We start from the raw sequence: 17,521 nt of genomic DNA, 5'->3' as shown, positions 1-17,521 counted from the left end.
GAAAGCCAAGACCAGCGAGTGGCCAACTGGCACCGACCGACAGTTTCTAGTAAATGTTGCTCTGGCAACGGGACAGGAACTTCGACCGCTTCAGATCCATGCACTGGAGACGTTATCAAATGCTGCAGTTATTTAAATATACAACATCCTCTGCGAAGGAAACATAATATTGTTTTTTGTTTAGTTTTGTTTGTGATTTTTAGACTTCTGCAAACATGTTCTGAAGATCATGGGGTTCGTAGTTTATCAGTTCAGATCTCAGTCTCTCTCAAATGGAACAAATGGTAATGTTCATGGAGTTATTTACAATGTGAACTCTGAACTGAATCCTAGTTTGAAACCAAGATTGTGAATCAGAGAGTTTTTTTTAATTGTGCAGCCTTAATTAATAGTCACCATTTTACATAAATACAATGGGGTTAGGTTACTTATCTTTCCTGCTGGAAAAGAGTGTCAGCTGTGTTTCAACATTGATTTATTATGATTATGAAATTACTTTGCACAAAGTAACACATTAGAACACTTTCTCAAACTGTGGTACCCGAGCGACTCTATATTATAATAATATGATGATAATGCATTTATTTATACAGCACTTTTCAGGAAACTCAAAGGCACTTTGAGTTCAAATATAACACCAAAACATTCAATTAAAACCATTAATCAAACAAACTTGAAAACGATTATATATATAGCGAGTTCATGATGAATTATATTTGTTTATTCATATTATTTTCACTGTGAAAAAATACAAACGACTATTGATTATTTATACAGAATTTATCTTACAAAAAATAAATAGAACAATCCATGCAGTAAGTGGAGTTTAAATAATGTAAACACAATGTAGAATGTAATAAACTGTATTTACTGTGCTGTAAATAAAAGTGAATGTGTGGTGTAAAGTCACCTCTGAAGTGTTGAGGAAGGAGGTGATGTTAAAGACTTTGTCCAGACGCAGAGCAGAGTAAATCCCTTTATTCTCTTTACAGGTGCTGAGGAGACACAGGAAACACGTGAGCAGGGCTCTGCTGCCACCAGGCGGCAGCTACTGGAACTGCACTTTATCCACTTTCTGACAAAAGCTCTTAGGTGTAGGTATAATATAGGTCATTATTCTGATAGGTCTTTACCATCTACACTTTTGTATATCAAAATAATGATTTGATCACATCAACAGAAGTTAATTATACTTGCACTGGACATATTCCAGGATGACTTACAATGCAATACTTTTGTATTAAAGGAAAACCAACTCATGTTTTTTACCTTATTAAACGTCTTTGCAAGTCCCTGAGATGGTTAAACTTGTATTTAGTTTTGGGGTGTTTGAAGGGCGTTGCCCCTGCTGTCTCTGGGTGAAAAACCAGCTTTGCAACTGACATCGACCCAAAGACAACTCTCCTGAGAAACCCTGGTCCTTTTTTTTGTATGTGATTATACTGTAATATTTCAATACAAAATAAATACATAAAAACTAAGGGTTGTTTCTTTGATAGTGGGGATAGTTTGAAATATTAATCATATTTAAAATATTAATAAACTGCTCTTTTTCTGTGCTGGCTGCACGGAAACAAATATATAAAACTCAACACTATATTTCACACGCACAGGTCCATGTAGAACAAAACACCATCTAATAACTTTTGATATCAAATGATTGTGAAACTTCATATCATAATATAAAAGTGACAGTTTTCTTGCCTGTAAAAGCTCTCCACAGTCAGATCCAGCTCAGAGTCGTTGTACATGTATCCAGGGAGGAAGTTTTTCCACTCGGGGTTGATCAGATATGGAGTGTCCACCACCTGAAACAAAGTGGAAATGATCAAAAATCTTATCAAATCAGAAATCTTACAATATAACACAATGGAGACCAGAGGCTCTAAAAAGGCCCTAAAGCACAATCACAACAATATGATTTATCCTCTCATAAGTTATGGATGACCGGACAGTGACATTTAGATTTACTGTACAGTCATTTATCACACATTTGAATGCTCTTATTCCTTTCACATGCTTGATCTACCTTAAAGAGCTCTTTGGTGTGGAAGGCTTCACAAACAAGTTTCTCCATGTTCCCTCCCGTCACAAAGATGATGGTCACCACTCCCATCAGCACCCAGGAGAAGATGAAGCTGAAGCCGACTCCCCTGAGGAACACGTCACATACACATTCTCAGAGAGCAGAGGCCGTTATTTTTAGGTCAACATTTAATCAAAGTTTAGGGAACACCCCCGAAATATGCCTGTGTGTATGACCTGTATGACCCACACACCCAACGGAATGGTTAAGATAAGATATTCCTTTATTGGGTTAGTTTCTGTTCTTATTTTTACTTAGTTTTGTTTATTACTTGGTAGTATAAGTCATTCTTAATAAACTATTTGTTCATTATTAATAAAATCTTTGTTCATGCTTTTTTCCCACGCTTTTGAACCCTGCGGTTTAAACGTTGGAGGTGATTTATATAGTTTTATGGGCTAAAGGCCTCCGGGGGGCGCTGTAGCAGGAGGCGCAAGCGTTTGACCCACTGTAGAAGAAGACGTGTTTTATTACAATCAGACTCATATTAACAGAGAAATGAGTCTAATGAGGAAGTGAATCTAGACGTGGCAGAACACAAAGACACGTGGAGCGCGGACATGTGATGTACGGCGTCTGCAGTTCAGAACCTGCTGCTGTGAAACGAGACTTTCTTGGCCCGACCTGACTCACGGGTCAAAAGTCTCCTCTGCATTACTGCCGTGGACCATCTTTCTGTGTAAATATCTCATGTTGTAATGGGGGCCCCTGCGACTTATTGACATGTGCGCCGCTTGTAATTTATTTTTTCTTTATGAATGTTGCCTTTACTCAGAAACGCTCCATTTATTGCCTGAAAAGTTACAAACGTTATTAGAAAGTGTAAACTAAAATACCTGTACAATGGAGCTTAACAGTGACCACTTGATTACTGAAGTTTTCAATAATATTTCCATCCAATTTTCCAAAAGAAAAGAGTTTTAAGCGTCTTTTGAGCTGAACACAACCACATTACGGACATTTATTAGCGCATTAGCTTAGCCACCGATGTCCTTTTATATGTCGAATTTTTCTAAATCCCTTTGGCAAAAATGTATGAGGAATCTGGAGTGGACGACATTAAGACTGATGATGAGCAAAGTGACTGACGCCATGAGCATCGTCCCTCCCGTGTTGGAGATGCAGCCTCTGGTCGTGGGCGACGCGTGTTTGTCGTATCCCAGAGTTCCACACAATAGGCCCAGGTAGTTGAACGCCAGGACCAGGACGATCATACAGCACAGGCCGATGCACGCAGCCCATCTGTGGACACATGTCACCCAAGGGTCAGGCACCTTCAATACTACAAGGGTCAGGCACCTTCAAATACTACAAGGGTCAGGCACCTTCAAATACTACAAGGGTCAGGCACCTTCAAATACTACAAGGGTCAGGCACTTTCAAATACTACAAGGGTCAGGCACCTTCAAATACTTCAAGGGTCAGGCACTTTCAAATACTACAAGGGTCAGGCACCTTCAAATACTACAAGGGTCAGGCACTTTCAAATACTACAAGGGTCAGGCACCTTCAAATACTACAAGGGTCAGGCACCTTCAATACTACAAGGGTCAGGCACCTTCAATACTACAAGGGTCAGGCACTTTCAAATACTACAAGGGTCAGGCACCTTCAAATACTACAAGGGTCAGGCACCTTCAATACTACAAGGGTCAGGCACTTTCAAATACTACAAGGGTCAGGCACCTTCAATACTACAAGGGTCAGGCACCTTCAATACTACAAGGGTCAGGCACTTTCAAATACTACAAGGGTCAGGCACCTTCAATACTACAAGGGTCAGGCACTTTCAAATACTACAAGGGTCAGGCACCTTCAATACTACAAGGGTCAGGCACTTTCAAATACTACAAGGGTCAGGCACCTTCAAATACTACAAGGGTCAGGCACTTTCAAATACTACAAGGGTCAGGCACCTTCAAATACTACAAGGGTCAGGCACCTTCAAATACTACAAGGGTCAGGCACCTTCAATACTACAAGGGTCAGGCACTTTCAAATACTACAAGGGTCAGGCACCTTCAATACTACAAGGGTCAGGCACTTTCAAATACTACAAGGGTCAGGCACCTTCAATACTACAAGGGTCAGGCACCTTCAATACTACAAGGGTCAGGCACTTTCAAATACTACAAGGGTCAGGCACCTTCAATACTACAAGGGTCAGGCACCTTCAATACTACAAGGGTCAGGCACTTTCAAATACTACAAGGGTCAGGCACCTTCAATACTACAAGGGTCAGGCACTTTCAAATACTACAAGGGTCAGGCACCTTCAAATACTACAAGGGTCAGGCACCTTCAAATACTACAAGGGTCAGGCACCTTCAATACTACAAGGGTCAGGCACTTTCAAATACTACAAGGGTCAGGCACCTTCAATACTACAAGGGTCAGGCACTTTCAAATACTACAAGGGTCAGGCACCTTCAATACTACAAGGGTCAGGCACTTTCAAATACTACAAGGGTCAGGCACCTTCAATACTACAAGGGTCAGGCACTTTCAAATACTACAAGGGTCAGGCACCTTCAAATACTACAAGGGTCAGGCACTTTCAAATACTACAAGGGTCAGGCACCTTCAAATACTACAAGGGTCAGGCACCTTCAAATACTACAAGGGTCAGGCACCTTCAATACTACAAGGGTCAGGCACTTTCAAATACTACAAGGGTCAGGCACCTTCAATACTACAAGGGTCAGGCACTTTCAAATACTACAAGGGTCAGGCACCTTCAATACTACAAGGGTCAGGCACCTTCAATACTACAAGGGTCAGGCACTTTCAAATACTACAAGGGTCAGGCACCTTCAATACTACAAGGGTCAGGCACCTTCAATACTACAAGGGTCAGGCACTTTCAAATACTACAAGGGTCAGGCACCTTCAATACTACAAGGGTCAGGCACTTTCAAATACTACAAGGGTCAGGCACCTTCAAATACTACAAGGGTCAGGCACTTTCAAATACTACAAGGGTCAGGCACCTTCAAATACTACAAGGGTCAGGCACCTTCAAATACTACAAGGGTCAGGCACCTTCAATACTACAAGGGTCAGGCACTTTCAAATACTACAAGGGTCAGGCACCTTCAATACTACAAGGGTCAGGCACTTTCAAATACTACAAGGGTCAGGCACCTTCAATACTACAAGGGTCAGGCACTTTCAAATACTACAAGGGTCAGGCACCTTCAATACTACAAGGGTCAGGCACCTTCAATACTACAAGGGTCAGGCACCTTCAATACTACAAGGGTCAGGCACCTTCAATACTACAAGGGTCAGGCACCTTCAATACTACAAGGGTCAGGCACCTTCAATACTACAAGGGTCAGGCACCTTCAATACTACAAGGGTCAGGCACCTTCAATACTACAAGGGTCAGGCACTTTCAAATACTACAAGGGTCAGGCACCTTCAATACTACAAGGGTCAGGCACCTTCAATACTACAAGGGTCAGGCACCTTCAATACTACAAGGGTCAGGCACCTTCAATACTACAAGGGTCAGGCACCTTCAATACTACAAGGGTCAGGCACCTTCAATACTACAAGGGTCAGGCACCTTCAATACTACAAGGGTCAGGCACCTTCAATACTACAAGGGTCAGGCACCTTCAATACTACAAGGGTCAGGCACTTTCAAATACTACAAGGGTCAGGCACCTTCAATACTACAAGGGTCAGGCACCTTCAATACTACAAGGGTCAGGCACTTTCAAATACTACAAGGGTCAGGCACCTTCAATACTACAAGGGTCAGGCACTTTCAAATACTACAAGGGTCAGGCACCTTCAATACTACAAGGGTCAGGCACTTTCAAATACTACAAGGGTCAGGCACCTTCAATACTACAAGGGTCAGGCACTTTCAATACTACAAGGGTCAGGACTTTAAAATACTGTTGTTTGGAGGGAACATCAGACTCATCATTTGGAGCTTATCAGTAATTGGACAAACAAAAGGACTGTGGTATTTGCAAAGAATATACAACATTTTGAAAGCGTCATTGGCCCTCGAAATATGTAATTCTGTCTCGCAGGAGAATTTTCTGAAAGTGAAATGGGTGGTGGACGTCTTTGTCAAAGGAGGAGCTCTGTCAGGTCGTGAGACGAGGAGTGAGTCATTATGGAGGAAAACACACTTTAATGACACATCTTCCCCTTTCACACAAGACTGTAAGAGCCCTGAGGACGGCTTCACGAGGACGGGGCTTCACGAGGACGGGGCTTCACGAGGACGGGGCTTCACGAGGACGGGGCTTCACGAGGACGGGGCTTCACGAGGACGGGGCTTCACGAGGACGGCTTCACGAGGACGGGGCTTCACGAGGACGGCTTCACGAGGACGGGGCTTCACGAGGACGGGGCTTCACGAGGACGGCTTCACGAGGACGGGGCTTCACGAGGACGGGGCTTCACGAGGACGGGGCTTCACGAGAACGGGGCTTCACGAGAACGGGGCTTCACGAGGACGGGGCTTCACGAGGACGGGGCTTCACGAGGACGGGGCTTCACGAGGACGGCTTCACGAGGACGGGGCTTCACGAGGACGGGGCTTCACGAGGACGGGGCTTCACGAGGACGGGGCTTCACGAGGACGGCTTCACGAGGACGGGGCTTCACGAGGACGGGGCTTCACGAGGACGGGGCTTCACGAGGACGGGGCTTCACGAGGACGGGGCTTCACGAGGACGGGGCTTCACGAGGACGGGGCTTCACGAGGACGGGGCTTCACGAGGACGGGGCTTCACGAGGACGGCTTCACGAGGACGGGGCTTCACGAGGACGGGGCTTCACGAGGACGGGGCTTCACGAGGACGGGGCTTCACGAGGACGGGGCTTCACGAGGACGGCTTCATGAGGACGGGGCTTCACGAGGACGGGGCTTCACGAGGACGGGGCTTCACGAGGACGGCTTCACGAGGACGGGGCTTCACGAGGACGGGGCTTCACGAGGACGGGGCTTCACGAGGACGGGGCTTCACGAGGACGGGGCTTCACGAGGACGGCTTCACGAGGACGGGGCTTCACGAGGACGGGGCTTCACGAGGACGGGGCTTCACGAGGACGGCTTCACGAGGACGGCTTCACGAGGACGGGGCTTCACGAGGACTGGGCTTCACGAGGACGGGGCTTCACGAGGACGGCTTCACGAGGACGGGGCTTCACGAGGACGGGGCTTCACGAGGACGGGGCTTCACGAGGACGGGGCTTCACGAGGACGGCTTCACGAGGACGGGGCTTCACGAGGACGGGGCTTCACGAGGACGGGGCTTCACGAGGACGGGGCTTCACGAGGACGGCTTCATGAGGACGGGGCTTCACGAGGACTGGGCTTCACGAGGACGGGGCTTCACGAGGACGGCTTCACGAGGACGGGGCTTCACGAGGACGGCTTCACGAGGACGTTCTAATGTGCAACCCCTAAATATGTTTAATAATTGCTTTCTTGTTTGGCTTTAGCGCCTTGAGGACACGTAACCTTCAGCCTTTTACAACTTTTCCCCTTTTTAAGACGTTTCCTGGGAGATATTAATCCTTTAAAATGCACATAACACATTTTAGTTTCTTTATTGGCCTTTAAACATGCTCTTAAGTTCCTTTACTTTGACATCTTATCTTTTAAAACTGAAAAACAATTAGTTTGGCACAGCCTCAGGAAACACTGAGCTCTGAGCTCTCCATCTACTGGCTACAGAGGGAATTACATGGGTTGATAGAAACACTTTTAGCTCGTCTCAGACTTCCTGATGAAGCAGTTGCACTGATCATGATTAGACGGGGAAATGTACAGGACAAATCTGGTGATGGACTTAAAAAAGAGCAGAAAAGATTCTCAGAGCCACTTCACAGGCCGAGAAAACGTCAGTTATCGAGAAGATTCAGAATGAAGTGTTTCTGACGCTCGGAGGGGAGAGGACTCTCTACCCAAGATTCATCAAACTAGCGTGAATGAAGCTAAATGCTGCTCCAGGTTTGTTCTGGATGAGGGAACACTGTTAGAACATGGTTAAAACATCAAAAACATACATTGTAAAGCTGAAGTCGCATCACAAATGAGTCTTGACGCAGGTCGTTGCCATGGCGATACCTCCGACAAGGAAACTGATCGTTCTACACAGCAGCACCACGAGCAGTACAGAAGGTTATCTCGGCCGCGCGGTCGGTCACGCTCGGTACAAGACGCGGTGCTTTTTACTCGCAGCAGGAAAAGTAACGTTCAGACGCCCCCGACACAGAGAGAACATGCAAACTCCACCCAGAAAGACCCCGCCCCGCTCGAGCCCTCCACGTCTGCCGCACCTGTAGAAGTCCATCTGGTCGATCTCTGGATAGTAGTCCTCGATCTTGGCGTGGGCGTGGCTTATGAAGATGGTGAAGTTGGACAGGAGGCTCTGAACCGGGAACACTCGGGAAAACTTTGTGATGTTTTTGCCAACGTCGTCCACCAGACTCCGAACGCCTTCAACATAAATATATGTTTATTATCTCACGTTTTCACCACGTTTGTCCTGAAACGTACTTTCGACAGCGCTTCTGGTCTGCTCGATCACCATGTGCGGCGTGTCGTTCAAGGACGAGTAGCCCTGGAAAAACATCACATCTTCTGCTTAAGTGATACACGACTTATAAATATGTGTCATAACTGAGTATTAAACTCACCCTTTGCACTATTTCACCCAGGTCTGTTTTTAACACGTCTTTCACCTTTTCCAGCTGAGGTTTGACATGCGGTAACTAGATTATAAGAAACAAAAGGACATATATAAGGTCATTATTATTCTTATTATGTATTTTATTTTTTCAAAACAAAAGAAAAGAGAAAAATATATTAAAACATCACTTGACAAAACATATGGGCGGGGCCAGAGAAACATGACAAAAATAAATGAAGAGAATTTTGAAAATAATATTCAGGAATTAGAAAGATGTGTTGCCGTTAGCTTGGACTCCGTTAGCCTTTCCGGGGCCACTCACCCTGCCTCTCCGGGGCCACTCACCCTGCCTCTCCGGGGCCACTCACCCTGCCTCTCCGGGGCCACTCACCCGGCCTCTCTGGGGCCACTCACTCTGCCTCTGCGGGGCCACTAACCCAGCCTCTCCGGGGCCTCTCCAGGGCCACTCACCCAGCCTCTCCAGGGCCTCTCCACGGTCACTCACCCAGCCTCTCCGGGGCCACTCACCCAGCCTCTCTCCGGGGCCTCTCCAGGGCCACTCACCCAGCCTCTCCGGGACCACTCACCCAGCCTCTCTCCGGGGCCTCTCCAGGACCACTAACCCAGCCTCTCTCCGGGGCCTCTCCACGGTCACTCACCCAGCCTCTCCGGGGCCACTCACCCAGCCTCTCTACGGGGCCTCTCCAGGACCACTAACCCAGCCTCTCTCCGGGGCCTCTCCAGGGCCACTAACCCAGCCTCTCTCCGGGGCCTCTCCAGGGCCACTAACCCAGCCTCTCCGGGGCCTCTCCAGGGCCACTCACCCAGCCTCTCCGGGGCCTCTCCAGGGCCACTCACCCAGCCTCTCCGGGGCCACTCACCCAGCCTCTCTCCGGGGCCTCTCCAGGGCCACTCACCCAGCCTCTCTGGGGCCACTCACTCTGCCTCTGCGGGGCCACTAACCCAGCCTCTCTCCGGGGCCTCTCCAGGGCCACTCACCCAGCCTCTGCGGGGCCACTAACCCAGCCTCTCCGGGGCCTCTCCGGGGCCTCTCCGGGGCCACTCACCCGTGTGTAGTTGGCGCTGAGCTGCAGCTGGGACAGGGACTGCCGGATGTTCCTGCAGAGTTGGGCGGTGGTGGCGTCGGACTCCTCGTCGTGGCAGCCCGGGTCGTTCAGGGCGCGGTCGATGCTGCTCCGCACCAGGCTCAGGTTAAAGTTCAGTTTCCCTGTTGCATCTTTGAGGACGACCAAAGAGCCGCTCACGTTCTCCAGGGCCTCTTTAGTCTCCCGCATGGCTGCCGTTCAGACAGGAGGAGAAATGTGTCACTTTAATCATGATAAAGCCAATTATATTATATATATATTATATATTTAATTATATTAAATGTGTCACTTTAATCATGATAAAGCCAATTATATTCAAAACTACTCTATTTTTCACTTAATTTCCACTATTTGCACATTCATAATAACTACACTTTCACTAAACGAGTCTTTGTAAAGCATGAACAAACCATTGATTCATAATGAACAAAGGGTTTATTAAGAATGATTCTGAAGTGATTATTACTAAGCCTGAATCATTCTTTATAAACATGCTTTATTAAAAGTGTAATTATAATAAAGTGCCACCATTAAATCTGTCAGAACATGGCACATTTTAGTCTGTGGATAGTTCTATAATAATAATAATAATATATAATGATGGTAATAGTCATTTAGTTGACTTATAAATCACAATTAACATGAAAGAACAAAACACCTCCACCACCTAAACAAATGTAAACTTCAAGAAAATATGACTTAAATATAAATAAATAGCAATAACTAAAGCAGTTCTAAAGCTGTGGAGTTATAGTGTTTACATATGGAATACTTCATATACATTTGTTCTATTCCAATATTGAACATTATTGTTGTGTAGGAGGTTGAACACATCCAGGGGCCGCACTGGACACAGGGGCCGCACTGGACACAGGGGCCGCACTGGACACAGGGGCCGCACTGGACACAGGGGCCGCACTGGACACAGGGGCCGACACAGGGGCCGCACTGGACACAGGGGCCGACACAGGGGCCGCACTGGACACAGGGGCCGACACAGGGGCCCCACTGGACACAGGGGCCGACACAGGGGCCCCACTGGACACAGGGGAGTCAATAATAGGACCATCAGAAACACAAAGATACAACTGGAAGAACACGAGTGGAACAGACACAGAGGATTTACAGCTGAAGTATTTGTACTTTTTGATTGAAGTAGTGAAGTACTCGTCATGTTCTGAGGTAGAAGCTGGAGTGAGGAACTCTGGACAGTTAAATGCCCTCGAGACACGAGATGTTCAACTGACATCGATCTGCATTGATTCTATATCGTTAATAACTTGTTAAATACATTTTACAGTGAAATCTGTTTTTGGGGCAATTAATGAAGTCAAATAATATGTAAATAATCTGCTAATGATTTTGTTACTTGACTAATTATTCTAATGGGATTATACATTTTATACAGACACAAAGTGAGTTTTTGGAGTGAACTTTTATGATACTTAACAATGTACAACGTTTTTATTGATTGAACTTTTTACACAATTTTAACATTTTATGTGTATTTTGTTTTTTTCAAATATATTTATCAGAGATGATAAAAGCTTTTCTTTGCTGTTCCAGTCTTTGGTCGACTACAGCCCGAGGAAACTGGCTTTAGGAAAATAATTGTACAATAAATGACTTAAAACTTATAGATCTATATCATGAAAAACAAAGATAGTGACTCAGATTAGACACTTTGGGATAGACAAAAAGAACCACAAAGGAGAAAAGAATAGGAACATTTAGAGCCAATAGATGACACAGGGGTCACAGGGGTCATAGGGGTCACAGGGGTCATAGGGGTCATAGGGGGCGTTACCTTTCAGGGCTCTCTCGATTCTCACTTCAAAATAAAAACAAAAAACGACTCGTATGAAAAAATAAAGTTGTTAAATATAAATATATGCCCCTCTGTGCCTCTAAATATAAATATATATGTTAAATGAAAGTAAATGAATGCAAGTCAAAATAAAAGCACAATTCAACAAAAGAGTTCAAATATAGTTGAATTTAAAGTATATATTCAGGGCGCGGCTCTGGAGCTTCTCATCGGGTGTGTGACTTTATTACTTTTGTGACTTTATTACTTTTGTGGTTGCTATGATGCTATGGTTGCTATGATGCTATGGTTGCTATGATGCTATCGTCCAGAGGAAATGAAGGACAAACCTCCGGCCATGTTCAGCGCTCGGTTCAGGGCCGGGTGCACCTCCTTATCCAGCTGACCTTGTATCCTTCCGCCAAGTAATGGGCCAATGTCTGCACAAGATACAGTTCCACGTCAGCAGTGATAAACAAACATTATTATTACTTTTATGGCTCAGAAAATCAGAAGAAAGGGAAATGTTTATGAACAATACACATTTACAAAAGAACAATGTTTTTGCATGATCTAATTTCACATTTATCAATATATGAGCTTATTATTGATAATTGATGATTTTTTGTTAAGGAAATGAACCCTGATATTAAATACATGAGATTATTCCAGTTTGATCCAGGAGGAAAATACTTTTTAAATAAGAAACTATTTTGTAGAAACAGTTGGTTTTGTTTTCCAGAACTTTCTCTTCAGTATCTGACTGAAGTCAGCTGAAAACACATTAAGTACACACAGTACGCACAGTACGCACAGTACGCACAGTACACACGGCGTACACACGGCGTACACAGCGTACACAGCGTACACACAGTACACACAGTACACAGCGTACACACAGTACACACAGTACACACAGTACACACAGTACACACAGCGTACACACAGTACACACAGTACACACAATACACACAGTACACACAGTACACACGGCGTACACAGCGTACACACAGTACACAGCGTACACACAGTACACAGCGTACACACAGTACACACAGTACACAGCGTACACAGCGTACACACAGTACACAGCGTACACACAGTACACAGCGTACACACAGTATACACAGTACACACAGTACACACAGTACACACAGTACACACAGTACACACGGCGTACACACGGCGTACACACAGTACACAGCGTACACACAGTACACAGCGTACACACAGTACACACAGTATACACAGTACACACAGTACACACAGTACACACAGTACACACAGTACACACAGTACACACGGCGTACACACGGCGTACACACAGTACACAGCGTACACACAGTACACAGCGTACACACAGTACACACAGTACACACAGTACACACAGTATACACAGTATACACAGTACACACAGTACACACAGTACACACAGTACACACAGTACACACAGTACACACAGTACACATTTAGCCCCAGGTCTGTCTCCAGCGTGAGCAGAAAACATGTGCAGACTAAACAGGAAATGCACATCAGAAGAATATAATACGAGTCATTTCTGTCTGTTGAATTCAACATGAGGCGTAAAGAGGGGTACAGAGGGGTACAGAGGGGTACAGAGGGGTACAGAGGGGCATAGAGTGGTACAGAGGGGCACAGAGAGGTACAGAGGGGTACAGAGAGGGGCATAGAGGGGTACAGAGGGGCATAGAGAGGTACAGAGGGGCATAGAGGGGCACAGAGGGGTACAGAGAGGTATAGAGGGGTACAGAGGGACACAGAGGTACAGAGGGGCACGGAGAGGTAGAGAGAGGTACAGAGGGGTACAGAGGGGTACAGAGGGGTACTCACTATCCATGTCGTAGATGACTTTGCTCTTGGTGGTTTGGTACTGGGACATTAGGAAATCAATTTGCTGCAACACAAGACAAAAAGGATCATTTCGGTCTGAAAGTGGTAAAAAGACCAGAGGAAAAAACATGTATTTCAATTTATGTTTTATATTTATCTGTATTTGCAATAGCTCAAAGTTTGTGGTGACAATATTTGTGCCTCCGAGCCGTAATGCGGTTCATAAATGCTTTAGAGAACTTTCTGAATCCTTATTTCCGATCACATCACTTATTGATCATTAACGCAACAACGACAATACAAAGATGAATAAGACGATCGTGAATGATTGATTATTGTATTTGCACTTCACAGAGAATCATCACATCAAAGTAGTACTGCAGTAGTACTGCAGTAGTATAAGCATAAGTACCATGGGCGTGTCGTTGGCGAAGGTGTGCAGGTCTCTCATGTTGGTGTTGACCAGTCGTCGGATGTTCTTGACCTGCGAGCTCAGGGTCTGGTTTGAGGCGTAGGCGCACAGCACTCCCATCCTGCAACACACACAACACACACACACACACACACACACACAACACACACACACAAGGTTTAAGGTTGTGTACTTTAAGCTCAGTTGTGGATATGAAAATCTTGACACAATATTGTTTATGAAATCTCAGTGATTTAAGATAAGATAAGATATTCCTTTATTGTCCCACATGGGGAAATTTCATTGGTGCAACGCAGGTAGATACAGAGGTAGATACAGAAGAACAGATCACTTATAGGAAGTCTGAAAAACACTTTCAGTAGAAGATCTCCTATAAATAAATAAAAACTCCCATAGACAAATAAGTAAATAAATAAATACCATTGCATGTGATCCCGACAGTAATTGCACATGAATATGTGTCACGACAGCACATAGATTGCACATGAATTTCACAGTAATTGCACATATGACGGAATTGCACATCAGTATTGGGTTAGGTCAGTGTTGCGAGTGTTCAGTACTAACAGTTTTTGTTATAAAGTCTGACAGCAGCAGGAAGGAAAGACCTACGGAACCTTTCCTTCGCACATCGAGGGTGGATCAGTCTCTCACTGAAGCTGCTCTCCAGAGCGGACAGAGTGTCCTGCAGGGGACAGAGTGTCCTGCAGGGGGCGACACTCATGGTCCAGCATAGATGTGAATCTAGCCAGGACCCTCCTGTCCCCCACCTCCTGCACCGAGTCCAGAGCACAGCCCAGGACGGAGCTGGACTTCTTGATGACTTTGTCCAGCCTCTTCCTCTCCCTCTCTGTGATGCTGCTGCTCCAGCAGGCCACACCTACAGGAGCTGATGCCACCACAGAGTCATAGAAGGTCTTCAAGAGTGGCCCTGTCAGGAGTGGCCCTGTCAGGAGCGGCCCTGTCACTCCAAAAGACCTGAGTCTCCTCAGGAGGTAGAGCCGACTCTGGCTCTTCCTGTACAGTCTGTGTTATGAGTCCAGTCCAGTTTGTGGTTCAGATGAACACCCAGGTACTTGTATGAGTCACTCTCTCAATGTCCCGTCCCTGGATGTTCACTGGTGAGGGGGCAGTGGGGTGGCGTCTGCGGAAATCCACCACCATCTCCTTGGTCTTCCCCGCGTTGATGAGGAGGTGGTTCCGCTGACACCAGTCCACAAAGTCCTGCGCCAGTCCTCTGTACTCCGCGTCATCGTCGTCCGTGATGAGTCCGATGATGGCAGAGTCGTCAGAGAACTTCTGCAGGACACAGCTGTCCGTGTCATGTCTGAAGTCTGCAGTGTAAAGGGTGAAGAGAAAGGGCGCGAGGACAGGGCCCTGGGGCGCCCCCACACTGCAGGTCCGAGTGTCAGACACACAGTTCCGGGCTCTCACAAACTGGGGTCGGTCTGTGAGGTCGTCCAGGATCCACTCTGCCAGGTCATACTCCACACCAGCCGTCTCCAGCTTGTCCCTCAGGAGCAGCGGCTGGATGGTGTTGAAGGCGCTGGAAAGATCAAAGAACAGAATCCTCACAGAGCTGCCAGGCTTTTCCAGGTGAGAGAGAGAGCGGTGCAGCAGGGAGATGACGGCGTCCTCCACTCTGATGCCAGACCGATATGCAAACTGCAGCGGGTCCATGGCTGAGCTCACGGTGGAGCGGAGGTGGTCCAGGACAAGCCGCTCCAGTGTCTTCATCAGGTGGGACGTGAGAGCCACTGGCCTGAAGCTGTTGAGGTCTTTGGGGCGCGGTGTCTTAGGCACAGGTACCAGACAGGAGGTCTTCCAGACCTGTGGTACCACCCTCAGCTTCAGGCTCATGTTGAAGACATGCTCCATAACTCCACACTGTTCATCTGCAGGACTTAAGGAGCCTGGGGCTGATGCCATCAGGTCCTGCTGCCTTCCTCACTTTAATCCTCTTCAGCTCACTCCTCACCTGTGCTGCTGTGACAGTCAGTGGTTGGCAGGGGAACCGTGTGCTGGGGGGATGGGTGAGTCCAGGCGAAGTGGGGAGCTGATGGTCCGGGGCGGAGAAATGAAGAGGAACGGATGCAGGGCATTGTCCAGCTGTGGAAGAGGGAGCATGCAGCTGTGCAGGGGGAGGGGCGGGTGACTGATCAAACCTCAAGAAGTGAGCATTTAAATCATTCACCCACTGTAGATCCCCCTCTGTCTGGGCAGGGGGGAAATAATTCCAGTGCGTGTCCCGATCGTTCGTGAAGTTCCTCTTTCATATAAACGTGTATATAAACGTGTACCGACGACACGCCGTACTTTAGCGCGGCCGGAGGGCGCGGGGGGGGGGGGGGGCTGGTGGGCTCGCTCGGAGCTAGCTCACGTCACAACAACACAACGAACGCAACGAAAAACGCTCAAATCCAGCCGAAAAAAGTCAAAAACAGTTGAATTAAAAAACTATTCCAGCGCGTGTCCCTATCGTACAGTAAAATAGAAAAAATATACTAACTATATTTACAAAATATAGGAGATAAAGCACAATAAGTGTGAGAAAGAAGAGAGAGCGTTTACACCGGGCTGCCAGCTGTACCAGCGCCTTATTTGGTTTTGATCTTCAGTGACTGTAGTAGCATCAGACGGACAGTAGAGGTCAGTGTGCGCCAGGACGTTCACCAAAACTTGACCAAATATCTTTGGGAGGAATATTACAAAAAAATCACATTTGACAAAGTGTTTTTTGTGTAAATATCTTCCAAATACAATCATGTCAATGTCATACTTATTTATAAAGCACTTTTGAAACGACCTCAGCTGAACAAAGTACTGTAGAGGCAGTAAGACATGGTAATACTAAATCAAACATCAATAATACAAATATTGTAACTTCAATAAAAGATTAAACTCAATTACAACACATTAAATTAATTTTGCTCGCTCCACATATCATCTTTCATCTGTAAATAACAAAACTGCTGCACTTAAAGATGTTTTACCATCGCTTTACCTACAGTATTTGGGACATGAGTTTATCTCCCACAGAAACTACAGTTATGTTCATATCTACTTCCTACAATCAATCAATCAATCATTATCAACAAAATGAATAGAGGAATTAAAAACGTGGCTACCAGTTATTTAGATTTATGCTCAAATATGTGCAATTCTGGCCCATTTTACCCTCAACAACATGAGATAATGAAAGACGTGTGTAAGTAAACTACAGAACAAAGGTTTAAAATGGTATCTTTATCTTTATATCTTTACTTTAATTGTACTTAAATAGTTTCCTGTTCAGCTGCAGCGTCCGGCCCTGAGCAGAGCGCTCACTTTCATAACAAATCATACTTTGTGTCTAATATTAAAGAGTCTGTTTGATCCATAACTCTGTGAATGATGCAAAACAAAGTCACAGCATGAATGTGAAGCTCAGTGAGGAGGAGGAGGAGGTGAAGCTCAGTGATGAGGAGGAGGTGAAGGTGAAGCTCAGTGAGGAGGAGGAGGAGGTGAAGCTCAGTGATGAGGAGGAGGTGAAGGTGAAGCTCAGTGAGGAGGAGGAGGAGGTGAAGCTCAGTG

The 17,521-nt window shown here is 46.1% G+C and overlaps 1 protein-coding gene across 1 annotated transcript in view; it reads right to left on the bottom strand.

The window, feature by feature from the left end:
- Positions 1-17,521, bottom strand: part of prom1a (prominin 1a) — a 119,704-nt gene that overhangs the window by 16,726 nt on the left and 85,457 nt on the right. The window contains exons 6-17 of the mRNA XM_072434356.1: positions 13,928-14,048; positions 13,516-13,579; positions 12,015-12,104; positions 11,665-11,688; positions 9,819-10,048; positions 8,759-8,833; positions 8,619-8,682; positions 8,399-8,558; positions 3,176-3,328; positions 2,030-2,153; positions 1,705-1,808; positions 911-995 (exon numbers count right to left, since the gene is read on the bottom strand). Of these exons, the coding sequence (XP_072290457.1) occupies positions 911-995; positions 1,705-1,808; positions 2,030-2,153; positions 3,176-3,328; positions 8,399-8,558; positions 8,619-8,682; positions 8,759-8,833; positions 9,819-10,048; positions 11,665-11,688; positions 12,015-12,104; positions 13,516-13,579; positions 13,928-14,048 (1,294 nt within the window). The remainder of the gene's footprint in view (positions 1-910; positions 996-1,704; positions 1,809-2,029; positions 2,154-3,175; positions 3,329-8,398; positions 8,559-8,618; positions 8,683-8,758; positions 8,834-9,818; positions 10,049-11,664; positions 11,689-12,014; positions 12,105-13,515; positions 13,580-13,927; positions 14,049-17,521) is intronic.

Source organism: Eucyclogobius newberryi, unplaced genomic scaffold, assembly GCF_026437365.1.
Source record: "Eucyclogobius newberryi isolate DKJ021-1_F unplaced genomic scaffold, fEucNew1.0.hap1 SCAF_11, whole genome shotgun sequence".
NCBI classification, from domain to species: domain Eukaryota; kingdom Metazoa; phylum Chordata; class Actinopteri; order Gobiiformes; family Gobiidae; genus Eucyclogobius; species Eucyclogobius newberryi.
Note: the sequence above shows the minus strand (reverse complement) of the source record. Positions and strands in the feature narration are given on the sequence as shown.